This window comes from Cervus elaphus, chromosome 6 (genome assembly GCF_910594005.1).
Source record: "Cervus elaphus chromosome 6, mCerEla1.1, whole genome shotgun sequence".
Lineage (NCBI taxonomy): Eukaryota > Metazoa > Chordata > Mammalia > Artiodactyla > Cervidae > Cervus > Cervus elaphus.
In genome coordinates this window covers 18,567,698-18,594,126 of record NC_057820.1, presented here as the reverse complement: position 1 = coordinate 18,594,126, position 26,429 = coordinate 18,567,698, and the positions used below count along the sequence as shown (strand labels likewise).

The 26,429-nt window shown below is 41.7% G+C and overlaps 1 protein-coding gene across 4 annotated transcripts; it reads right to left on the bottom strand.

Moving 5' to 3' along the window:
• On the bottom strand, window positions 1-26,207 carry COQ2 (coenzyme Q2, polyprenyltransferase). 4 transcript variants are annotated; one of them, XM_043906313.1, is made up of 8 exons: window positions 25,912-26,207; window positions 18,092-18,258; window positions 14,035-14,156; window positions 12,168-12,253; window positions 10,481-10,614; window positions 6,932-7,120; window positions 5,995-6,057; window positions 3,456-4,717 (listed from the first exon to the last, which is right to left on the bottom strand). In XM_043906313.1, the coding sequence occupies exons 1-8, from the start codon at window positions 26,162-26,164 to the stop codon at window positions 4,679-4,681; spliced, it is 1,053 nt and encodes a 350-aa protein (XP_043762248.1). In that variant the 5' UTR covers window positions 26,165-26,207; the 3' UTR covers window positions 3,456-4,678. The 4 variants fall into 4 exon arrangements, with proteins under 4 accessions (XP_043762249.1, XP_043762248.1, XP_043762245.1 ...); XM_043906310.1 differs by lacking the exon at window positions 3,456-4,717 and adding an exon at window positions 4,789-5,176; XM_043906312.1 differs by lacking the exon at window positions 3,456-4,717 and having other exon boundaries at window positions 5,376-6,057.
• Window positions 26,208-26,429: the final 222 nt, after the last annotated feature.

The following is a 26,429-nucleotide window of genomic DNA, read 5'->3' as shown; positions in this document are numbered from 1 at the left end:
GGAAACGGCAACCCACTCCAGTATTCTCGCCTGGGAAATCCCATGGACGATGGAACCTTGTGGGCTACAGTCCATGGGGTTGCAAAACAGTCAGCCATGACTTAACAACAATAGCAACAGCAGCAAATCAAATTACATTGTGTTTTACTATGGAGAAAAATAAAGCAAGAAAAGAGAAAAGGAAATGTGTCTATTTCGAGTGTATACTTTGAGAAAGGGAAGACAAACATGTAGGTTTCACTGAGACGGTGATATTGGGGCAAAGCCTGAAGGAGGTGAGGGAGCAGCACTGATGGAACCCCGGGGGAAGAATTCCAGGAACTGCAAGGAGGCCTGCGGAGCTGGAGCAGGGGAGCAGGGGAAGACTGGAAGGAGAGTCAGGAGGAAACAGGCAGCCTTATCACACAGCACCGGAGGGCCACGCTTAGGCCATTGGCTTTACATTGAGATAACTCGGGTGCCCCTGGAAAGTTGGAGAGGCATGACAAGGGCTGGCTTGTGTTTTCATAGGATCACCTGGTGAGGACAGAACGAGAGGGGGCAAGCGGAAAGGAGGGAGGCCAGTTAGGAAGCACCAGTATATTCAGGATATATCACATAATACTTGTAGCATATAAGTATGTAGTTCAGAAAAAGATGGTGACGTGGACCAGGGTGGTTGAAGTGGAGGTAAGGAAAGGTGGGCTTCTGCACCCATTTTGGAGGTGGAGCCCAGAGGCTCTTGTGATGTCTTGGATGTGCAATGTGACAGGAGAGGAACCATGGGCAATCCCAGGGTTTGGCCAGAACAACTAGAAGAGTGGATGCCATTACTGAGGCGGTATAGAGGGTGGGAGAAGGTTTGAGAGGGAAGACAGCTCAGTTTTGAACATGTTGAGTTGGCGGTACCTATTTGGAATTCAAGGGGTAGCGTCAGGTAGGCAGTTTAACAGTCAATTCTGTTCAAGTTCAAAGGGAAAGTTTAGGCTGCAGGTACACATTTAGGAATAATCAGTATACAGATGACATTTAAAGTCACGAGACCAGATGAGATTGTTTTCTTGTGCAATCCTTACACCACCACCACGAGGTAGGTAGTATTTTACTCATTTTAGATATAAAGAATCTGAAGCTGGAAAGATTTAGTTGGCTCTTAGATAGTTATTAAACATGTGGATTTAAATGTTCATTCTTATCTCAATTTTCATCTGGCAATAAATTGTTCTGTTGTTGTTGCTTAGTTGCTAAGTCGTGTCCAGCTCTTTTGGAACCCCGTGGACTGTAGCCCACCAGGCTCCTCTGTCCATGGGATTCTCCAGGCAAGAATACTGGAGTGGGTTGCCAACTGCCTTCTCTAGGCGATCTTCCTGACCCAGGGATCCAACCCACATCTCCTGCATTGGCAGGTGGATTTTTTAACGCTGCACCACCAGGGAAGCCCTATGGATAAATTACTGTAGGTAAATTATTTCTTTAGGCCTGGTTTCCTTTCATGCAGAATTAGAGGAGAAACAGTTTTCTGACTGGATGGTGTGAGAATCCCAAATCTCCCCGGCAGTCCAGCAGGGATGCCCCTGAATGAAAAAGGCAGGCTCAGAGGAAGGACTCAGGTGCCTTCACAGGTCAAAGGGTCAAGTCTGCTTTAATCTGTAATTTATATATTGGGACTTTATGTAGGCTTCTATTTGCAGAATGCATTTCTGTTGCCTATTTAACAGAAGTCTGAGAAATTCACTGGACTAGGTGGTCTCTGTGGACACTGCTGCTGCTAAGTTGCTTCAGCTGTGCCTGACTCTTTGCGATTCTATGGACTGTAGCCTGCCAGGCTCCTCTGTCCATGAGATTCTCCAAAGAATACTGGAGTGAATTGTCCTGCCCTCCTCCAGGGGATCTTCCTGACCCAGGGATGGAATCTGCGTTTCTTATGTCTCCTGCATGGGCAGGCGGATTCTTTACAACTAGCGCCACCTGGGAAGCCCTTCTACATCCCCTGCCTATTTCAAGAGTTCCAGTTATTCATCCAACAAGCAATTAGTGGGTGCTCCTACTGTTCTAGGCACTGGGCACTGCTTTTACGATTCTAGCTCAAGGTCGAGAAGGGAAGGAAAGCTAGGAGGTTTTTTTCCCATTTTCTGATTAAAATGTCAATAGATGAGGTGGACTAACTGAATATCTATGCTTCTACTGGCCGGTTTATCCATCCAACCATTATCAATCTTCTATTTATCATCATCTCTCTCAACTAATTCAAGAAAAAGCACCCAATTAGAAAGACAATACTGTTGGCAGCACTGAACTTAGAAAGTGCTGACATAGTGATTTGCTTCAGTGTTTTTCTTTTTCCATAGCTGCTTACCTTTCAAACAAGGGAATGGGGGAGAAAGGGACTAACATTCTTTGAGTTTTTATCATGTGCCAGGAAATTTATCAGTTTTGCCTCACATCAACCAAGTGAAGTTAAATTTCCCCCGCTGCGTTTAGCAGATAAGGAAACTACAGCTCTGAGTTTATGTAATTTTTATAGATCAAATATGTTGCATATGGATGATCCCATATAGTGTGTTACTATATATCAGAAATACGTTAGTGACTAGTGCAATCCAATGTTTTTCTAGTAGCCACATTTAAAAAACAGGTAAAATGAATTGCAATAACATATTTGACTCAATATACAAAAATGTGATTTCAGCTTGAAATCAGGAAATTACTAATGAGATATTTTGCACCTTGTATACTACGTCTTTGGAATCTGGTGTGTGTTTAACACTTACAGGACATCTCAATTAAGACAAGCCACGTGTCAAGTACGTGATCATCTCATGTGGCCGGTGGCTCCACTGGGCAGTAGAGCATACACAGCAGGCCACCAGTTAAGCCCGGAAATAACATCTTGCTGTTGTTGTTCAGTCGCTCAGTTGTGTCCAACTCTTTGTGACCCCACGGACTGCAGCACACCAGGCTTCCTTGTCCTTCACCATCTCCCGGAGCTTGCTCAAACTCATGTCCATTGAGTCGGTGATGCCATAGGAAGAACTAAAGTTTACATTTATTAGTTTAAAACATGATATTTAGGACCAGTGCCTATCTAATGTTATTATAAAGCCATATTATAATAACCTATTACCCATATCTATTTTTCTTTAATTATATATATATAATGTTTATTTTATATAAAATGTTTATTTATAAATGTTTATTTCTTATATATTATATATTATATAATATATATATAATGTTTATAAAATATAATTATATATATATATGTAATGTTTACTTATTTTAATCATGTGTACATGAGAATCTGGGCTTCCCAGATGGCTTAGTTGGTAAAGAATCTGCCTGCAGTGCAGAAGACCTGGGTTCAATTCCTGAGTCAGGAAGATCCCCTGGAGAAGGAAATGGCAACCCACTCCAGTATTCTTGCCTGGAGAATTCCAAGGATAGAAGAGCCTGGCAGGCTATAGCTCGTGGGGTCGCAAAAGAGTCAGACACGACTAAACGACTAAACAACATGAAAATCTATATTTTTATTATGGTGTCTCACAGTGTAAATTTTTTAATGTGTTGTTGAACACCATTCATAATTGCTAACAGTGGCAATTAACCCTGGTTCTGGCATGTATTCAAATGTTAGCTCATTGATGTATGATAAACTACAAATATTTATGGAATGCCTACAGTGGGCTATGCTGGGGATATTTTAGTGGATAAGTTATCATGGCATCTGCTTTCAGACAGATGCTTCTGAAATCTACAAGATTATTTTTAGCCCCGTTTCAGAAACTGAACCACAGGAAGATTAGGTAACTGGGATATGTTAAAGGAGAGACTCAACCTCGGTGTTTCTGTCACCTGGACTTGCATTCTCAGCCACTGCTCCACTGGTACCAAGAGTTCAGAGGACAGGTCAACAGAGCTCAAATAATTGTTCTATTAGTTTATGTGTTGAAGCTGCAATAAATTACCACAAATTTAGTGGCTTGAAACAACACAACTGATCTTACAGTTCTGGAGGTCAGAAGTCCAAACTTAGTCTCATGGTGCTAAAGTCAAGGTGTCAGCAGGGTTGGGACCCTCAAGGGGCTCAGAGGGGATAAGCAGTGTCCTTGTCTTTCTCAGCTTCTAAAGGTCACCCACATTTCTTGGCTTGTGAACCCTCTATTGCCTCACTCTAACCTCTTGATTCTGTCATCACATCTACTACTGACTTGACCTTCTTGCCTCCTTCTTGGAAAGACCCTTGTGATTACACTGCAGTTGCCTGGATAAACCAGGATAATCTCCCTGCATCAAGATCCTCCTCAATTATATCTGCAAAGCCCCCTTACCATATAAGGTGATATATTTTCTGGCTCTGGCATTAGGACATGGACATCTTTGGAGGGTTGTATTCAGCTTATTATTGTTATGGGCACCATATGTGTTAAAACTTGTGCTTTGAGAAAAAAAAGTCATGGTTGGGGTGGAAAAGGGAGTGCTTTCTAGTAACTGTATTTGCAAAGTATCTTTTCTGTACAGTTCAGTACTACAGCTTGGTATTAAGTTTGCTTCAGCTGCCATAACAAAAGCGTGGTTAAAAACCACATTCACTTTCTCATGTTCTGGAGGCCAGAGGTCTGAGGTCAAGGTGTTCAAAGGGCTGGTTTCTGAAGCCTCTCTCCTTGGCTTGTAGACGACCATCTTCTCCCTGTGCGTTCAGTCATCTCTCTGTGTGTCTCTGTGTGTATCCAGACTTCCTCTGAAAGGAACACCAGTCACAATGGTTTAGGGTTTACCCCAACAACCTCATTTTCACTTACTAACCTCTTTAAAGACCTTGTCACCAAATATGGTTATGTTCTGTGTTACTGAGGGTGGCTTACGACTTTACTATATAAATGGTAGGGCAAAACAATTCAGCCCTTAACAAGTTTTAACATATACCAAACTCTATCTAACGGGACCTTCCCGGGTGGCTCCTATGGTAAAGAATCTGCCTGCAATGCAGGAGACTCGTGTTTGATCCCTGGGTCGGGGAGATTCCCCCCCGGAGAAGACGAGTCACAGACAAGGCCAGATCATGGTGGGCTTGCCAGGTGACTAGACTTTTAGTTTGTACTTGGTGACTGGGAAGGTCCTGGAGGGTTCTGAGCAGAGTAATGACATGATCTGATAGAGGACTTAAAAAAATGATTCTGGCTCCTGTGTTGAGAATATTCTGGAGAAGGCAAGGAAAGAAATAGTTATTACACTTAACCAATATACCACTATCCTATAAATTACAATCAGCTAAGATAAAAAACAGAAACTGAAATAGTCCCTGGTGACTGCCTGCTCATTCTAGTCCCTATGGTTGCACACAGAGGCTTTGCAAATAAATGTCAGGGTTGAAAATAACACCAGTATGTACACGTAGAGTAGGTAAAAAAATAATTTATTTCCTTACTTAAATTCTCCTAAAATATAAAAACCAGAATGGTTTCCTGAATTACAGCTTTTGGCAGTAAGTAAAGGTCAATGCAAAGAACAATAAGCCCTGACTTTCTGTAGCAGCTTTTGTTTTTTCCCCTAAAAACAGAGTCTACTTTCCCAGAGACATTCATTTAGATGAGACATATGTGAGTTTTTATTGCTAAAGTGCTAAAAATCATTAATTCCTGTAACTCTAGATGAGGATTACAACAGCAAGAAAGCATTAATTTAAATACTCCTTGTCACTGCAAATCCTGAACAGTCCCTGGTTCCTGTGACAGGAGAAGAATCTGACATATACATATTTGAACTAAAATCTAGTCCAAAATCCTCTAAAACTTCATCTACTGGTCTGTAATTTAGTATCATACTATAAGACTTATTCAAATCTAATTATGTGGTAACAAGACCTGAAAGTGTTTTGTAAAAGTTTGTTTTAAAAATTCCTAGATAAACCTAATCTTAATTTTCTATTCTGTTTTCTATATTTTTCTTTGTTTCATCTGTCTCCTTTGCTTTCCACAAGTTCCCAAGGACAATCCCTAAAAAAATTATTAGTCCTACTGTTCGGTTGGAGGTGAACTTTTCCCAACAGTCTTCAGGTCTGTGAATGTCCAGAGTGTAAATCTAGGAGGAAAGAGACAATCTTGGTCTCAGCACCACAGATAAATATGTCACTATGAAGAAGATAATGTTGTAGAATTTTAAGCAATGGGAAGCCTTTAATGCACCTGAGAGTATTTCCCAACATAGAAAACAATCGACCATATCTTTAGATGGCTAGCCTCTAAGCTGTCCTAAAAACCAGCACTTGACAGGTGGAGGAACACTTGGAGAGGCAACGCATGCTATTTTTAGTTCTATTTAGAAAGTTCTTCCTTACACTGATTGATCTAAGATCTGCTTCCCCCAGCTCCTACCCTCCACTTTAGCTTTATTCTTTGGAGCAATGTTTCTCAACAGAAGAGCAAGTTACATTTGGGCAGGACAGTTCTCTACTGTGCAGGGCTGTCCAATGCATCAAGAGATAGTTAATGTGCCTGGCCTTCACTCTGTTTACATCTTAGCATTCTGTTCTTATCTTGCCTTGGTCTCAATGCCAGTGGGACCTGAACATGTGAGTGATTAGTTTGCTAACCATCAACAGATGCCCACATTTAAAAAACATGGTTGTGTTGATCAGTTTGCTTTCAGAGTAATTCAACTCGAGGCACAACTTTAAGACATTGCTCAAAGTTTTCTAGACATGCATCAGAAATAATTCCAAGAAAATCAGAAGGAAAAAAGTATCTAGGTTTAGGTTTATACTGTTTCTCTAAAATAATACAGCTAGCTTTTTCATATGGCATACTGGGGCGGGGAAGGGACAGTCAATCGGTATAAACCAAGCAATTGTTTTAGGAAGTGTCTTGCTTGGTAAAACACAGAGGGCATTTGGTTTAAGTGATTTTTATAATTTATGCCAAGGGAAAAAGAGGGAAAGGAAAGAAAAAGACCAAACCTGGTGAGCCAGATGGGCTCCCACGGCAGCCAGGGCAGCGTAGTAGGGCGCAGTCTGGCCGCTGCTCACCCCCACCAGGCTCAGCGCCCCCAGCATGGCCACACTGAAGCCAGTGAGCCACTTCCTGGTGTCTTCACGGAACCGCAGTGCCGTGGACTTAAGCCCGATCAAAGCATCATCTTTCTTATCCTAACATTGGAGAGCAGTAAGAAATCGATTTTACTGAGATTTAATTCACATCCCACAAGGTTCACCATTTTTAAGTAGGTAATTCAGTGCCAGGGTGCGTGCTCAGTCACTTCAATCATAGCTGACTCTTGGCAACCCTATGGACTATAGCCCCCCTGGCTCCCCTGTCCATGGGATGCTCCAGGCAAGAGTAATGAAGTGGGTTGCCATGCCCTCCTCCAGGGCATCTTCCTGACCCAGGGATCGAACCCACATCTCCTGCATTGGCAGGTGGGTTCTTTACCATTAGGGCCACCTGAGAAGCCTGGTGCAACCACCACCACCGTCTAATTCCAGTAGAAACTGTGACTTAAAGACCACACAGGGACTCCCACGTGGTCCAGTGGTAAAGAACTCGCCTTCCAATGCAGGGGATATGGGTTCAATCCCTGGTTGGAGAACTAAGATCCCACATGCTGCAGAGCAACTAAGACTGTGTGCTGCAATAAGAGAGCCCGTGAGCCTCAACCAGAGAAACCCATGTGCCACAACAAAGACCCAACATAACGAAAAAATAAAAACATAAAAACCATGTAGATATACCGTAAGTTGTGAAAAATGACAGTAACTCAGAAACACAGTTGATCAAAAATGAATGTGCAGGCCAAACTGAAGTTAAATATTACTGCTAAAATGATGTTCCAGGTCTATTTCTATGTATCACTGTACTTTTACAATCCTATACTGACTTTTACTAAATTAGAAATCAAACTCAAGCCTAATTCTTCACACAGCTCTTCTTCACTTCTGAGTTCTCAAATCTTGATGATTTCCTATACATTTCAATCTTGCTAAAATCAAACATGTAGAAAAATAATCACTTGCTACCTAACCACATCCATTCAGATTTCACTTCCAGCTCAGTTTATTCCTTGCTTCTCCCGTCAAACCCTTCCTGTTTAAGTAGAGCTAGGTCTTGATGATACACTCACACATGGCAGACTGGTCTCCTCTAGCAACTTTATTTGTAAGCATTTCTATTTATTGTTGTAATCACGGTCATGTGACATTAGAGACTGCATGCAAAGTGGGCATGGAGGAAATGTACCTCAACATAATAAAGGTCATATAAGACAAACCCACAGCAAACATACTCAATGGTGAACATCTGAAAGCTGTCCTTCCAGGATCAGAAACCAGATAAGGATACCCATTCCTGCCACTTTTATTCAACATAGTACTGGAATTCCTTGCTAGAGCAGCTGAGCAAGAAAAAGAAAGAAAAGACACCCAAACTGGAAAGGAAGAAGTAAAACAATCACTATTTGCAGATGACATGGTTTCATATATAGAAAACCCTGAAGATGCTGCCAAAAAACTATTAGAAATTATAAACATGTACAGTAAAGCTGTAGGGGACCAATTTGATATATAAAAGCTTGTGTGTTTCTATACACTGAGCCTGCAGAAAGAGAAATTAAGAAAATAATCTCATTTACAGTCACAACAACAAAATACCTAGGAATAAATTTAACCATGGAGGTAAAAGACCTGTACTCTGAAAATATGAGATATTGTCAAAAGAAATGAAGACACAAAGAAGTGGAAAAATATTCCATGCTCATGGATTCAAAGAATTAAAATTACTAAAATATCCATACTTCCTAAAGTAATCTACAGTCAATCCAACCTCTTTCAAAATACCAACAACTTTCTTCATAGAAACAGAACAAAAAATCCTAAAATTTGTATGGGACTAAAAAAGACCCTAAAAAGCCAAAGCAATCTTGAGAAGAAAGAACAAAGCTGGAGGTATCATATATCCCGATTTCAAATTATACTACAAAGCTATCATAGTCAAAATCGCATGGTATTGGCAGAAAAACAGACACATATAGATCACTGGAAACAGAACTGAGAGCCCAGAAATAAGCTCACCTGTACATGGACAATTAATTTACAACAAAGGAGCAGAGAACATAAAATGGAAAAAACTTTCTTTAATAAATGGTGTTGGGAAAACTAGACAGCCATGTGCAAAAGGAATGAAACTAGACCACTATCTTATATCATACATAAAAATGAACTCAAAACGGATTAAAGATTTGAATGTTAAGACCTGAAGCCATAAAACTCATAGAAGAAAACATAGGCAGTACACTCCTGACAAACGTCAGTCTTAGTAATATCTTTCTGGATATATCTTCTCAGGTAAGCAAAACAAAAGCAGAAATAAATGAATAAGACTACATCAAACTAAAAAGCTTCTGCCCAGCAAAGGAAACCATCCACAAAGTCAAAGGACAAACTACCAAATGGGAGAAGATATCTGCAAATCATGTATCTGGTAAGGTGTTAATATTCAAAATATATAAAGAACTCAACAAAAAAAACTCTACTTAATAAATGGGCAAAGGGTCTAAACAGACATTGCCCTGAAGAGTTTTTCTAAAGAACACATACAGATGGCCAACAGGCATATGAAAAGATGTTCAGTATCATTAATCAATAGGGAAATGCAAACCAAAACCATGAAGAGAGATCACCTCATGCTTGTTAGAATGGCTATCAGAAAGACATGAAATAACAAGTGTTGACAGGGTGAGGGACAAAGAGGAGCCTTTGTGCACTGCTGGTGGGAATATAAATAGGTGCAGTCACTGCGGAAAAACAGCATGGAGATGTCTCAAAAAGTTAAGAACAGAACTACTGTATGATCCAACTATTCCACTTCTGGGTATCTACTAGAGACAACAAAAACACTAATTCAGGAAGATACCTATGTACCCCAATGTTTATCACAGCATTATATACAAGCTAAGATATGGAAGCAACCTAAGTGCCCATCAACAGATGAACTGACAAAGATGTGTTACAGCCATACAATGGAATACTATGTAGCCATAAAAAGATAAAATCTTGCCATTTGCAACAACATAGATGGATCTTGAGGGTATTATGCTAGATAAAATATTATATTAAATAAAAAGTCAGACAGAAGAAGACAAATACCATACAATTTCACTTACATGTGGTATATTAAAAAAATTAATGAACAAACAAAGCTAAACACAAAGATAGATACAGAGAACAGATTAGTGGTTACCAGAGGGGAAGGGGCTGTGGGGAGGGCAAAATAGATAAAGGGAGTCAGCAGTATGGAGACGGGTGGAAACTAAACTTTTGGTGGTCAGTGCCCTGAAGTGTACACAGAAGTCAAAATACAATGCTGTACAATGACACACACAACATGATAAACCAATTACCTCAATTTTTAAAAAAAGCCTAAAGAATAAACCTTTCCTTTTAACTTGCTTCTTAAAAGTTCTTTTAAAAAAAACAACAGTTAAACCAAAGTTACAAAAAAGGATATTTCTTTACCTGATGGGCATAGATAGTATCGTATATCAGAGTCCACATAATTCCAGAAAAATAAAGAGGAAGGCAAACAGATGGATCACAGGAGCCCTTGATAGCAGACCATCCAAGCAATGCTCCCCAATTAAAGGTCAACCCTACAATTAGTGAAACAGAAAGAGAAGAAAAGTCTAAATGTACTTCAGAATCCACAGGGAGCGAAGGAGGCAGCGGCACGTGTTAAGTGCTTCCATGTATTGGGCTCCGTGTGTGCTGTTTCCTCATGTTTCTTTCTTAAATTCCCCCAAGTGTCTATGGTAGTTATTAGCAACACTTTACAAAACAGGAAAACAGAACCCGAAAGGTTAATTAAAAATTACATTGCTAACAGAGAGAATAATACCCCATGATAAATAGGGGGTTCTGTGGGAAGAACATGTGTCCTACCTAGTAGAACGCCTGGCACAACCGATAGACAGACGCCTTAGGGTTTGCACTCAGGCCTGTCTGAGTCGGACTCCTGGGTCCTTTCCTTTATGGCTGCATTTCCCCTCCAAGTTACAGAAACAAGAGTACAGACAGGAGCACCGGTTCCTCACACCCTCTCTAAGGACTATAGACAAACATCCACAGGGCGACAACTGCTACATATCTGTGTGTCGGCCTAATCACTGCCCTCAGCTTTGGATCAGATACTGAACTGCCTGCTAGACGTCTCCAACCTGCAAGTCCCTCAGCAACGCTGACACGCGTGCTATGTGGGACCAGACGAGAGGCACTTATCAGCTGAGGAAGAGGGATTCTAAGTGGAAACAGGCAACGTAGGAGGAAAAAAAAAGGGCATCTGAGAAAAGACGTCTGGGCCTCACTGAGTCTGAGGTACCTGAGGGACTTGCTCCTTAAAGATGGTGAACGTGTTTTGGTCCTTTTTATTTTTCTAGTACTTGGTGTGATTTCTGACATAAAGTAAGAGTTAGGGTTTCAATAAATACTTCAAGTAAATACACCAGCTTTCTTAATACTCTTCAAGATTATTCTAGGAATAGAAGAAAAAAATCTAGGAACAGTCATGTCTGCAATAGATTTTGACTTGCGTACCTATCTTCCTCTTTCTACCAACATATATTTGTTGATAACTGTGATGTGCCAAGTGCTATGTTAGATGCGGCGCCATCCATATATAAAGAATACTTTATCTTCTAGGCGTCTACAGTTTATTAATGGGGATAGAGGGCAGGCTCTCAGGATCTTCCTATTGAATTGCTGCTGCTGGAATGAGTAAGTGCCACATTAGAGTGCTATGAGAGAGACTGGCTAAGTCTAAGGAAGGCTTCACAGAGAGGGAAGAAGCGCTCACAAACTGACCCTAGTTCTCAAGTCCACAGCATCTTCAGGACATCCACATCAATCACCTGAAGAAACCGGTAGGCTCGAGGCAGCTAATTTTTTTCTTCATGACACACCCAGATTTTTAAGAACATTTCAGGAAATAATGATGATGACCTTGGTAAACGTCCAAGATTTTTTAGCCAATAAAAGCAGCTAACTGCCCTCTTTTAAAATATGAAAATCTATTCCTGGTTTGCAAAATTTCAAGACTGACCTGACATTTTATCTCTGTCACATTACACACACATGTGTATGATATTATATATAAAAGTATAGCTTGAGGGTATTGAAGGAGATACTTATGTAGTCATTTCAAGCTTACCCAAGGCTAACTGAGGCCAGTATGTAATTCGTTTCATTAGCGGGTAGGTGATGACAAGCAGTAGGGAGGCTGCTCCAAGAGCTATACTGAAATCAAGAAAAAAAAATTACAAAGATTAGTGTCACCGTCTCTTAAAAATCGCTAAAAGATAACAACAGTAACACTAATTAGGAAATGATTTATCTTGACTTACACCTTTTTATTTGGTAAAATTTTCTTCCTAGACCTTGATTCCTGAATTAATTCCTTTAATTAGTATAAAGGATGATCAGAAAATACCTGCAGTGCTATACACTGGGAGCTCAGCTCAGGGCTCTGTGAGGACCTGGGGGGGCGCAATGGGGGGCGGGGGTGAGAGGGAGGCTCGAGAGAGCGGGAATATACGTATACTCATGGCTGATTCGCATTGTTGTATGGCAGAAACTAACACGACACTGTAAGGCAATTATCCTCCAATTAAAAATAACTTAAAATATCTTCAGTGTTATAAACAACCAACCAAAATAAGAACAGCTGACACATATATCGCTTTCATGTATTAGGACTACTCTAACCGCTCTACATATGTGAAGTCATAATAATCTTCACCACAACCCTAAGAGATGGGCAGTTTTATCCTACTTGGTTGGTTGGTTTTTGTTTTGTTTTTGGCAGATGGAAAAACTAAAGCACAAAGAGAAAGTAATTTGCCACGTGTTATAACAGCTGGTCAGCAGCAGGGTTGGACTCAGGCCTAAGGCATCTGGCCCCAGTATCCAACATATTCCCCATATGCTCAGTTCAGTCGCTCAGTCGTGTCCGACTCGTTGTGACCCCATGAATCGCAGCACGCCAGGCCTCCCTATCCATCACCAACTCCCGGAGTTTACTCAAACTCATGTCCATCGAGTCGGTGATGCCATCCAGCCATCTTATCCTCTGTCGTCCCCTGCTCCTCCTGCCCCCAATCCCTCCCAGCATTGGGGTCTTTTCCAATGAGTCAACTCTTCAGTTAGGCCCCACATGCCACTGCCTGTCTAAATTTCGCTTTAAAACATCGAGACAGCAGGTAAACTGAGATGTCCTAACAGAATGGGAGCCCAAATACCCCTCCCTGTATGCACTACAAGGCATTATTTCTCTGGAAGATAAGGTCACCTAGGAAAGGAGGACAACATCAGATGTTTTCAGGAGCTCACAGCTCACCTGGCATTACCCTCCAGGAATAACCTTTCAAAGTGTTATCACTCGACTGATAAGATATCACTTGACTTTCAGGATAAGATATGCAGTTAAGTCTAGCCTCCATATGCTTATTCGCTGAGCTCCTCCTCTTTTATGTCTTACTGAAGCACTATATGGTAAGCAGCCATCTGATACACAAAAGTTTAATTCTGTCTGTGTTTAAGAGGTACACAAATGAGTCCTTTTTTCTTCTGTCGCTGATTAGGACTATGACTCTGGGAAAGACCCAGTTCCTCTTTTTGCAAAGTGAATACAATCATTCCTGCCTCTCCTGCCCCTACCACTTCAGAGACACTAGGTGGATTGGAAAAATTACACAAATGGGTTTATACACACACTCCCACGCATGCACCTGGAAAACCTAGGGAAGTGCCCTGAGTCCTTCAGGCAACACACAGTGCAAGTCCTAGAGGCGGTGTAGGATAAACGAAATTGCTGATTTCGTCATTCCTTTGGCTGAAAGCATTCCTGACTTTATGCAATATGCGGTGATTTACTTAGATTGTTAACTCAGACTGTTAAACAGATGCTTGATTAGGTAATGAACAACTCTGTGATTCAGGTATTTCAATTCTATCTTATATCTACTTCTGTACCAAGTGACAGATTTTATGCATGATTATGAAAAACACATTTACTGTACCTGTAGTAATTCAGACAGAGAAGAATGCCCAGGGCCAAGGTCAGCTGTCCTCCAAGAAAAACAAAGGACTGAAAAGTTGAAATGTCTCCAGCAGCTATTGGGCGACTTGCTGTTCTTGTAACCTTAACACATAAAACAGATCTCTTAGCGTTGAGAAATAGCTCAATTATTTACTTAAACATTGACTCAAATGACTGGCCCATGGTACCACTAAGACAGATACATGAATAAAAGGTGAAAACTGGAAGTATTGTCAAGAATCAAAGTTCCTATTTAAAACAGCTTTGAAAAGAACTAAAAAGTCCCACCCTTCATTCCTCTTTCTGTCGCCCATCCCCATCTACAAACAAAACAAAGCAACATCCTGATCTAACTATTTAGCTACCCAGCTTAGCAAGTATATGCTCAATTTTCAGAGAACAATGAGGGACAGAAATAACGGGACTGTCAGGAAAGGAAACTGCAGAGCATGTCAGATAAGGGTGCTATCACGTGAATGCTATCATGATTATGGGAAGCACTGCAATCAGATGTCAGATATGAAGAAAGAAGACAGATTATCTGAGTCTGAAAGTGGGAATGGGACTTCCGTGGTGGTCCAGCGGCTAAGACTTCAAATTTCCAATGCAGGGAGCCACGGTTTGAAACCTTGTGATTATTCTAAACTTAACACAAATAAACAGCATAATCAAAATTTTCAGCACAGCTGGAAGTTGAGAACTCAGGATCTGGTATCAGAGAGCCTAGCATTTGAATCCAATTCCATCACTTATTGGCTCTGTGAATTCTGGCAAATTACTTGACCTCCCTCAGGTTTAGGTTACTGACTTACTAAAGGAAAAAGAAAAGAGAGGAAGAGGTAATAATAGCACCTACCTCACAGTGCAATGTCTGATGCCATAAATATTAACTATAATTAATATATTTTTGTATGACTTATATCAAGGGTTTAGCAAACTATGGCCTGTGAGCCAAATTCAACCTTCTGTTTTTATATGGCACTATGAGCTAAGAATGGCTTTTACTTTTTTTGATGATTGAAAGTAAATCAGATAAAGAGTAAAGTATTGTGCCACATGCAAGTAGGTTGAAATTTAAATTTCAGTGTCCACAAATAAAATTTTATTGAATCAGTGACACGCCCATTTTCTTACACACTGTATGTGTCTGCTTTCATGGTGCAACAGAATGCAGTAATTACAACAAAGACTACACGGCTCACAAAGCTAAAATATTTACTATCTGGTCCTTTACAGAAAAAATGTGCTGACCAGATTTAGAGCATGCCTCACTGTGCAATGAAACAGTTTGTCAGAAACTGTAATGATTCATCTTGGTTAGCGCCAGAACTGAATATTTTATCCTCAATTTGGTTCTTGTAGTTTCAAGTGGAAATAATATTTATGTTTTTATATTTGAGTTAGGATATTATGCTTATTCCTGCCAGTAGTTGAGTGTTACAGTATGCTACTTAATCTAAGAGTTATATTCGCATTGCATTGTTGAATCCTTATAACAATTGTTTTTAGCCACTCGAAGTCCTTGCCCCTTCTAAGTTTCAGGAAACAGACAGAGAGGCTCAGTAACTTCCCAAGGTCACAGATATGAAGGTGGCACAGTCAGTCCAGTCCCACCAACCACGGTACTCATCACAAGGTTACACTGCCCTTTCAGTACGATGGAAACTGCCTGGCTAACTAAACGTGAGAGCTGAAAATAAGGCACCCATGAAAAGACTAAAAACGATGTAACATGATGATTTAAAAACACATCCATGAAACTAGCATGCTCACAGCTGACAAAACCAAATCATTAACACCTGTGCACTGAGATTTTTGGACATAATGTTTATCACATGACTAGCAGACTGCATACCTCCTCAACAAAACACATTTAACCCATATAACCTGATAGCAACTCACTTATCATTTAATGTATTAGCAATCTACTTAGTCATCTACTACATTAACCAAATGGAGAAGGAAATGGCAACCCACTGCAGTATTCTTACCTGGAGAACTCCACAGACAGAGAAGCCTAGCGAGCTACAGTCCATGGGGTTGCAAAGAGTCGGACACAACTAAGCGACCAACACACACACCTATTAAGCAAAACCTTCAGCCATAAACATATACTTAAGGATATACAGCCTTTAAGAAACTGTAAGGTAAGCATGACAATTTGACCAAGCTTTTTAACCCACTCCCTCAAAAAGATGCTCATAACATTTTAAAATTCATGTTAGCAAAACCACAGCTATAAAACACTCACTTAAGTGTTCTGCTGTATGTCAACATAGACTCTAGATTCTTCTAATCAGTGAAAAATGGCATGGGGGAGATGTAAGATATCTAATCAGTTCCCTTTTATCTAGGGAGGAAAAAAAAATCACTTAAGAGAAAACTAAAATGGCTCTATTTTGTTAATTTTAGAAGTAGAAAAAGTTGGTTGGTTTGATTATGTTATTTTAAAGTTAATCATGTTATTTTTTAATTAAATTTTTAATTAAATTTATTTTTGGAGATAATCTGTGGATTAATATGCAATTAAAAAAAAATCCCTGTATTTTAAGAAATATAGAAAGCCTATGTATCCATTACCCAGTTTCCTCCAAGGGGAACATTCTGCAAAGCTTTACACTATCACAATCAGGAAACTGACACCAAGCTGCTCTAAATGTGTTCAATAATTATTCTGAAGGGATATACACTAGAAGCCTCATTCACATGGTTATACAGAATGAAAAACCGACCAGGATGTGCAAACCCCCAACTTTCCAATTAAGAGAGTATGCATCGCTTGGCATGGATCAAGGCATCCCAACTGGGTCAGTGAGACAGAGATGCCTTTGCTGTGCATCACGTGACTCTCTGCCACTGTCCTACCCTCCAGCCACACACACAAACCCACAGTTGCAGCCATCAAGCATCACAGACTTTAGCTCACAGCCGTGCCTCTGGATCTGCTATTCCCTCTGCCTAGGGTGACCTTCACCTTCCAGCCAGCCTTTATTTTTGGCATCTTATTCTGTCATAGTTTGAAGGTCACCTTACCCTACCTGAAAAAGTTCTCTCTAACCCTGTCCATGATGCTTTATGGACACCATCTCCTGATAGCTAATAGTACTAAACTGAAGTCAGCAATGTTATCTTTCATCCACGCAATCCCAGAATCTGTCACTGTGTCTCATTCACAGTGGGTATTTGATAAATGTTTTTGTATTAAAAAATATACTAATGTGAACTAAAAATTATAGGTGTGCTTTACTTAAGGAAAACTCACACTTACAGGAAAGGCAAACCTGGGAAGATTATTCACGTTATGTGTTATATGATTATTTACTTTACATAACTCATCCTGGATTTCTTACAAAGTGAAAGTTTACTTGATTATTTACTCAAGCATTTAATGAGCTTGTACTTGTTATAGTATGGCTACTGGAATAAAAGGCAAACAAAATGGACCTTTCCCTTGAGAAAATAAATATAATGTATCAAGTTTTAAATGAAGTTTTCTCTGGGGGCTTGGGGAAGGTGGATAAGGAAGACTGGCATTTTCTATCCTTTCTAATTTTTATACTGAGTGTTTCATAGTAAGCATGTATTGTTTTTTCTAAGGAGAAAAAAAAGATGAAATTATGTTTTGCAGATGCTAGTAGGGCTGCCTTGGTTCATTTAAACTAAGGTTTGATTTACATAGGAATAGTTATGGTCCCCAAAGTTCTCAAAGGAAGGGCTGACAGTTCTTTCAGACACCCACGGGTTCAGGATGGAATTTTCAATCTCACTTCCAATATCCTTACTCTGCCCTTCCAAGTTTGAATTTATGCTGTGAAGAGGAAGTGCACACGCCCCCGCTGCCCCGCTCCTGGGTTGAGAAAGGCAGCTCCCCGTGCTTGGCAGCAGCAGCTGTTCAGAAGATACCGGCACTTGTCCTGCTGATTTCAGCGAGGACACTGGGTGACCCCGTCCCTTTATGTGGCGTCCAAAAGGCAGGCCACGGTCTTACTCTGCAGAACTGAGAGGAGCCCCTCTGTGCCCTTCTGGGACGAATCTACCTTTTTATCAAAGTCCTGGTCCCACATGTCGTTAATGGTGCAGCCGGCTCCACGCATCAGAACAGCTCCTGTGCCAAACAGGGATAACATGTACCAATCCGGGAGGCAGCCTGGGTCCGCCGCCAGACCGATGCTCCAAGTACACGGCAGATACAGCAGCCAGGTTCCTGAGCAAAAGTAGAGAGACAAACAAGGGTACAGATTCAAGGTAGTTAACTGCTTTCATCTGCTTGAACGATGCCTCCAAAAGAAGTAAGGAACACAAAGGCAAAAGCACATGACGAAACTGGGAAAAGAAACTTGAAACTCATGTCACAGAGGACTATTCTCCGATATGTAGGGTTCCCAGAAACTGGACAGACATCAACAGCCCAACTGAAAAAAATGGACCAAAAACATAACGGAAAATGCAAATGGCTTTTCTACCAATGAAAAGATACTCAACCTGATAAATACACATCAAAATTACATTGAGATAATATTTTTCACCTATCAGCTTGACAAAACCCAAAGTCTGACACATACTCTGGGGATTTGGATACTCATGTATTTCTGATGAGGTTACCAATGATCCTATGGAGGGCAAGCTGAGAATTTTTACTATATATGTGTGAGTACGTGTATATATAGGCACATGCATACACATATTAAACAAATATATACATTTGAATGTGTGTTCACTATGCCAGGAAGGACACATTAGAAAGTAACAAATGCTTTCAGGGAAGAGAACTGGTAGGGAAAAAGGAGTAGAAGATGTAGTTTTCACTTTACACCCTTGTACCTTTTGAATCATGTCATATGCATTATTATATGCATGTATTACCTGCTCAAAAAAGTGAATAAAACTTTATTTATTGTTGTTAACACAATATAATAAAATGACTTGGGGAGAGAGGGATTAACCTTTTTTTTAAAAAAATATTTTGCTAGAACAATACATGCACAAATGTGAGTAGTTCTGGTACTCAGCTCCTAAACTAGACTAAATTAAGCTAAAACCAAGGAGATCATCGGGATGGAGATTTCACACATGGACTTTAGCAGATATCCTATGATCAAAAGAACAGATATCCTATTTTCAAAAGAAAATTTTTCAACGACTGTTTGGATATAGTGACTATTAGATAAGTTCTAAGCTTTCCTTTCCTATTGAGAAATATAAGAGTACAACACCCCCCCTCCCCAATCCCTCAAATGTGTCCCTCTGACATGAGGATTAGTTTAGGCTGATTACCTTTAAGAAACAGAAGACTGAGGAAGTTTTCTTGTCATAGAATAGCGCTATCATCACATAACTGAAAAAATATGGGCTAGGTGTGCTGCGGGACACTTGCTAGGGCCGGGAGACCAGAAATAACTGTTTACTGAACATTTGCTTTTCCATCTCCAGTGAATTATCTTCCTCCCTACCCCTCTGAGGTCCCAAACCACTACCTGCAATATCCTGCCATGTCTTTAGCTGAAGATGGTATTTAAGATGAGGATATTTTGACCATTTTGGTGAGTTGCTCAGTCTTCTTGGGTCTCTCTCCAGCATTCATACAATTAAACTTTTGCTTGATTATCTCCTATTAATCTGTCTCATGTCAACTTAATTCTTAGACTTAGAAGAGTGGAGGGTAATTTCTTCCTCCTCAAAAAGTGAAATAGGACACGCGACTAAAGAAATCAGATGCTGCATGAAAATGGTCAGATGACAACGCCCTTAGGATCATGTTTAAGCCTCATTAAATTTAAGCTTTAGTCATTTGCAAATATTTATAAAGCGCATGCTTTGTACCAGAGATGTTCCAGGAATTGGGAATACAATGGTGACTAAGAGAGAGATGGTTTCTGCCTTCGTGCAGCTTGTAAATCAAAAGGGAGAAACCCAGCTAAACAAACAATAACAATAAAATAGACCAATTCAACAACAGGGCAAGTGCAGGATCCTACAAAGGCATAAAATGGTGCCACCCAAATTAACTGGGGACGGAGCAGGGAAAAATGAGGAAAGCTTTTCCCAAAGGGGCTTAAACACACACTGCAGCAAAGGCAAGGAGAGGCTAGAACACAGGAAGGAGCCGTCTAGAGCGGAATTCAGGTGGCCCTGGAGACCCACACTCAGCGTGTCCCATCTCAAACAGTACCAACGACAACGTTCGGCACATGTGCGTGAAGTGTCAGGCATGGCTCCTGATGCTCTCTCTATACAAACTCGTTTAATCGTCAAAGACACCCTCATAAAGCAGGCACTATTATTACTCCCATTTCACAGATGAGGAAACAGATGCAGAGAGGTTAAGTAATACACAGTGGGTGGTTTCAGCACTTCCTTTTCCCTGCACCTACCAGTAGAGTTCAGAGGGACAGGAGTGGCTAGCTGAACCTGTTCTGATAGAGAAGAAAGGACGCTACTTCACAGGCATTTTCCTGGTGCAGTAAGAACTGAAGGTTTCACTTAAAAAAGAATTCTAAAGACAAAGTTGTGTAATCACCTATAGCATTTCATGTTGGTGTCAAGATTTCCTTGGCAGTAAGTCTGTGTTATAGGTTCTGCATGCATGGATGGGAAGCTGTAGGGTACTCCTACAGATGAGGAAGGTTTCTCTAGTGAAGGTTCTAGTGTCTGCTCCTAGCAAGTGATACCAGACACTCAAGTATATTAAATCTGAACGTTCAGTCTTTCTTATCTACAAAAGAGATGAAAGAACATCTACCTCTTAGAGTTGTTATGACAATGCTAAGGACAGTGGTAATGAAAAACAATCACAAATTCAGTGTTTACCTGCTACAGGTGCTGTCATACAATACTTTTGATTCTCACAATAAACATATGTGGTAGGCTATTATACTTACTTAACAAACACAGAAACTGAAGCATTGAGAAAGTAATCTGCCCAAGGCCACATCGACAGACCTAGCCAAACCTGAACTGAAAGAGTGAGTCGCTCAGTCGTGTCTGACTCTCTGTGACCCCATGGACTGTAGCCCACCAGGCTCCTCTGTCCATGGAATTCTCCAGGCAAGAATATTGGAGTGGGTTGCCATTCCCTTCTCCAGGGGAATCTTTCTGACCCAGGGATTGAACCCAGGTCTCCTGCACTGCAAGCAGATTCCTTACCTTCTGAGGCCCTAGGCAGCATATTAAAAAGCAGAGATAACACTTTGCTGACACAGGTCCGTGGAGTCAAAGCTATGGTTTTTCCAGTAGTCATTTACGGGTGTGAGAGTTGGACCATAAAGAAGGCTGAGTGCTGAAGAACTGAAGCTTTCAAACTGGTGTTGGAGAAGACTCTTGAGAGTCTCTTGGACTGCAAGGAGATCCAACCAGTCAATCCTAAAGGAAATCAACCTTGGATATTCATTAGAAGGGCTGATGCTGAAGCTGAAACTCCAGTGCTTTGGCCACCTGATGGGAAGAGCTGACTCACTGGAAAAGACTCTGATGCTGGGAAAGACTAAAGGCAAAAGGAGAAGGGGGCAGCAGAAGATGAGATGGTTAGATAGCATCACGAACTCAATGCACATGAATTTGAGAAAACTCTGGCAGATAGTGAAGGACAGGGGAGTCTGGTGAGCTGCAGTTCATGGGGGTCACAAACAGTCCAACACAACTTAGTGACTGAACAACAACATAGACAAAACATGGCAGAATTCAGTGTAGCTGGAATTCAAGTCCAGGCAGTTTGCCTCCAGACTATCACTCTGGATATCTAAATCTCTACATAACCATGAATTCTTTTTTCTCCTTTTGCCCTCCTGATACTCAGCAATGTGTTTCTGTCTTCCCTATGACACTTTAGCGATTGATTATCAACATGATATTTTCACTCTGTTCTCTCCCATGAAGAAAGATAGTGAGGATACAAATAGGTTTTAGAAAGATATATTCATTACAGAAAAAGTAAAAGCTTTCTGCACAACAATGTGACTGTACTTAGTCCCACTGAACTGTACAGTTAAATATGGTTAAAATAGTATGATTTATGTAATGTGACTTTTACCACAATACAATTTTTTTTAAAAAAGAAAAAGTAAAAACTCTCTGGGAAATTACAAACAAATTGAGCAAGCATTCTTTTTTTTTTTTTTTTTTTTGAGCAAGCATTCTTAAAGGTGATGAGTGGACCAGAGAGCTTGTATAAACTTGAGTCTAAGATTCATGTACTAATAGACACTCTCTTCAAGACAACACCAACAGCCACAAATGCAGTAAAACCAGTTATACCACCAATTTAGAGGAAAGAGCGCCACCTGCTGAAACCTCCTGAAATAATGGAGTCTGTGACATAGTTGTAGGAAGTTGTAATCCCTTCTGAAAAACAGTGAAACCCACTTTTTAACAAGAGCAAACTTCAGCAAATTAAAACATCACACATAGGGGCTTCCCTGGTGGCTCAGTGGTAAAGAATCCACCTACTAACGCAGGAGACATGGGTTCGATCCCTAATCCAGGAAGATCCCACATGCCACAGAGCAACTACGCCTGTGCGCCACAACCATTGACCCTATGCTCTAGAGCCCGAGAACTCCCACTACTGAGCCCACGTGCTGCATCTACTGAAGTCTGTGGGCCTAGAGCCTGTGCTCTGCAACAAGAGAAGCCAGCACAGTGGGAAGCCCACGTACCACAACCAGAGAGAAGGCCCTGCTCGCTGCAACTAGAGAAAAACCCACGCAGCAACCAAGACCCAGCACGGTCAAAAATAAATAAAATTATAAAACCATACACATAATACCCACAAAAGAAGAACGTAAGTAAAGAAAAATCAAATCTGGAATTCTACTACTGTCAATTTATTATTCTTGGCAAACAGTAGGGGCTCAAAAAAATGCTTGCTGAATGAATTCTAATAGTACTGAGACTGCCCGGGTGGGGCTAGTGGTAAAGAACCTGCCTGCCAATGCAGGAGACGTAAGAGACCTGGGTTCGACCCCTGAGTTGGGAAGATCCCCTGCAGGAGGGCATGGCAACCCACTCCAATATTCTTGCCTGGAGAATCCCATGGACAGAGGAGCCTGGCAGGCTACGGTCTACAGGTTCACAAAAAGTCAGACATGACTGACACGACTTAGCACACAGCACAGTACTGAGACTGTTACTAGGTTGTCTGAAAAGTCCTACAGTCATCTTATTTAGAACCAAAGCAAGCAGGCAGGTATCCTCCTAACAAACCTAATACTATTTACCCAATCTTCTCCAATTCCAATTTCTCAAGTAATGGCTAACGTTCTCGTACATTTATTATGTCAAGCACTGTTCTAAGGACTTGACACTTATTAACAAACTCTCACGACAACTTTACAAAGTCAGTATTCTTAGTATTTTCATTTTACAGATGAGACATGAAGGCCCAGAGGGGTAAAGTAACTTAACCAGAGGTCCCTCAAGTGAGCAGAGTGAAGACTCAAAGAAGTCTTGTTATGCCCGATGTCCCAATCCCCGAGCGGGAATAGAGAAGGCCTCCAAGACAATGCAACTCGCAGAAAGGGAAGTTTATTACTGACTCGAGCCAGGACTCTCTGCTGCAACCAACGCAGTGGTGCGGGTCAGAGAGCCCTGAGCCCAAGCTGTTACACAAATTTATAGGGTGAGAAGCAGATTGGTTACACGTCTGCAAAGCAATTTCATTGGTCAAAACTTTCCTGCGCGCGGGAATTTCCTGGGAGTTTCTGCCCCCGCCCCGTTCCTAATTGGCAAACAGCGGTCAGTATTAAGTGAAAGCTAATTGGTCCTAATTGGCAAACAGCGGTCAGTGTTAAGTGAAAGCTAATTGGTTGTATCCAGGTGGCCTGATAATCTTACCAAGTAGGAAGGCCTGCTCTCGCCTATATATAAACCCTTTACAGTCTTATTATGTGGTCCAGCTTCTAAGGGAAAAGCCAAAGATTTCTGGAAATGGGACTTAGAGCAATTGCTGATATTAGATGCCCATAAGCCTACACTACGGCTCTGTGACATAGATCCCAACAATAGAATAACAACGATTAGGCTTCAGGTTAGAACTAGGCTTAAAATTTTATGCCTATCAACTTGAATCTGGCCCCAAAACGTCATGGGTCATGATGGCAGGACTGTGCCTATCATTTAATTGACTTTTACACTTTAATTGCTGATTGTTATAAATGCTTAGTGCTCTGATCTCAAATGATAGTGCATAAATCTAGAATACAAAAAACAAGGCCTAATTTGGGGGTCTTAGCTGAGCAAAGGTGGCATGACTATATCTAGACATTTGAATGTATTTACCATCCACTGCAATGGTACATGCCGTCAGCCAGATTACCTAGAGTTCAACCTCCACCCCTCCCTCTCCTCTGTCCATTCTTATTCTGTCCAGCTCTTAACCAGCCTTGATGCCCACTATTCTCTATGCTCAACTCGGGTTCCAGACGAGCTTATGTCCTTAGTGTACCAACACTGTACCCTTGAGTCATTGCAAAAATAATTCCCCCACCAATGTGGAACTCTTTCCTCCTCTGCAAGATCTACCTGTCCTTTGAGGCAGGGGTCCCCAGTCTCTGGGATCTAATGCCTGATGACCTGAGGTGAAGCTGATGTCAGAATTATAGAAATAAAGTACAGAATAAGTGTAATGCACTTGAAAAACGAAGTGAAAATGAAAGTTGCTCAGCTGTGTCCAACTCTTTGCAACCCCATGGACTAAACAGTCCATGGAATTATCCAGGCAAGAATACTGGAGTGGGTAGCCCTTCCCTTCTCCAGGGGATCTTCCCAATCCAGGGATCGAAACCAGGTCCCCACATTGCAGCTGGATTCTTTACCAGCTGAGCCACCAGGGAAGCCCAAAATGCACTTGAAGCATCCCCAAACCATGCCACTCTCCCACAACCCCCAACATTGGGAAAAACTGTCTTTCTCGAAACCAGTCCCTGATGCCAAAAATGTTGGGGACCACTGCTTTGAGGTACACTTTCTTCTCAACTTTTTCCAGCAATGAAGATCCACAATAATTACTCTTTTCCTGCTGTACTTACTATCTGTATCACTTATATTTGATCCCATACTTTCCCAACTCACCCAATACTTTTTTTTTTAAACTAGACTGGGAGTTCTTTGAAAGGACAAAGTTACCACAGCTCTTTCTACCCCTAAGGCTAGGCGATGCTGTAGGACTTCAACCTTTCAATACTACTGCCAGACTCTTCTAGACATTAGAAATAAAAGTCCCATATAAGTGGAGTTTATGCTGTATTGGAAAAGTGTATCAACCAATAAATGTATAAGGCTAGCGGTGAAGGTTATGAAGAAAAATGAGAGGAAAAGAGAGAGACTGAAGTGAAAGGTGAATACGTTACACAAAAAAGTCAAGGAAATCCTGCCTTAGGAGGCGACCGTGAGCTGATTAGTAGTACACAAGTGCAATGCCTGCAGCATTCGAATGAATTAAATCTTTGTGCTACAAACAGTGTAGGGCAAAGAGCTAGGAAACTCAGCATCATCCGGTCTGGCTCTCCAAAGAGCCTTGGTTTCCTCTGCATTTGTTGTGGGGGCCTTGCAGCATTATGGAAAAGATGAAACATAATGAATGTGGAAGTGCTTGCACACTGTAAATCTGCGCAAATGCAGGGATGCGGGCACGGAATTACCGCTCGATTCACAACTTACAAACACGGTCTGTGGAATGAGCGGAGTTTCTGCCCCGCTCCGGTGCTCAGGATTCAGGGAGGCGTGACAGCCGGCCGGGCACTTCGGAGATCGCCCTGTTCGGCTTTCTCGAGGGTAACGAGCACCTGGAGGCCAAGCCCCGGCTTTCGGGCTTCATTTTCACGACGCCCGCAGCCCCCGGACCGCCGCGTCCGTCCGCACTCACCTATGGGCTTGTCCAACCGCATGAGGCGCAGGTAGGGCTGCAGAGGGCGGGGCGCCGAGTTCACAACCGCGGCTGCAGACAGGCTCAGCGGACGCCTGCGCGGCCCCCGCCCGGCCGACGGCTGCCAGTCCGCCGCGTGGGGCCCGCGGGACGCGTGCACCAGGGCCAGGGAGCGGCCGCGCGCGCCCCACAGCCATGCCTGCTTCCCAGCCCGCAGGGCCCGCGCGAGTCCCGCGCTGCCCACGCCTAGCATGGCGCTCGGGAGATCCTGGACCCGCAGGGGCCTGACGTCATTCCCGAGCGTCAGGTCAGCGGCAGGCTGCGCGGTGACGTCAGCGGGATGACCGTCCGCGTCGGTCCGGCCCCACGGCCCAGTGGCCTGCCTGATCCTTTCGAGTAACGTGAAATGGAACGTGTCGCGGTCACCTAGTGCTGTGAAGGAGTTCCTCAGAGAAAGGAATTCCTGGTATCAAAATACGTAGCAGTTATATAGGGAAAAGTAAAATAAAACCACCTGA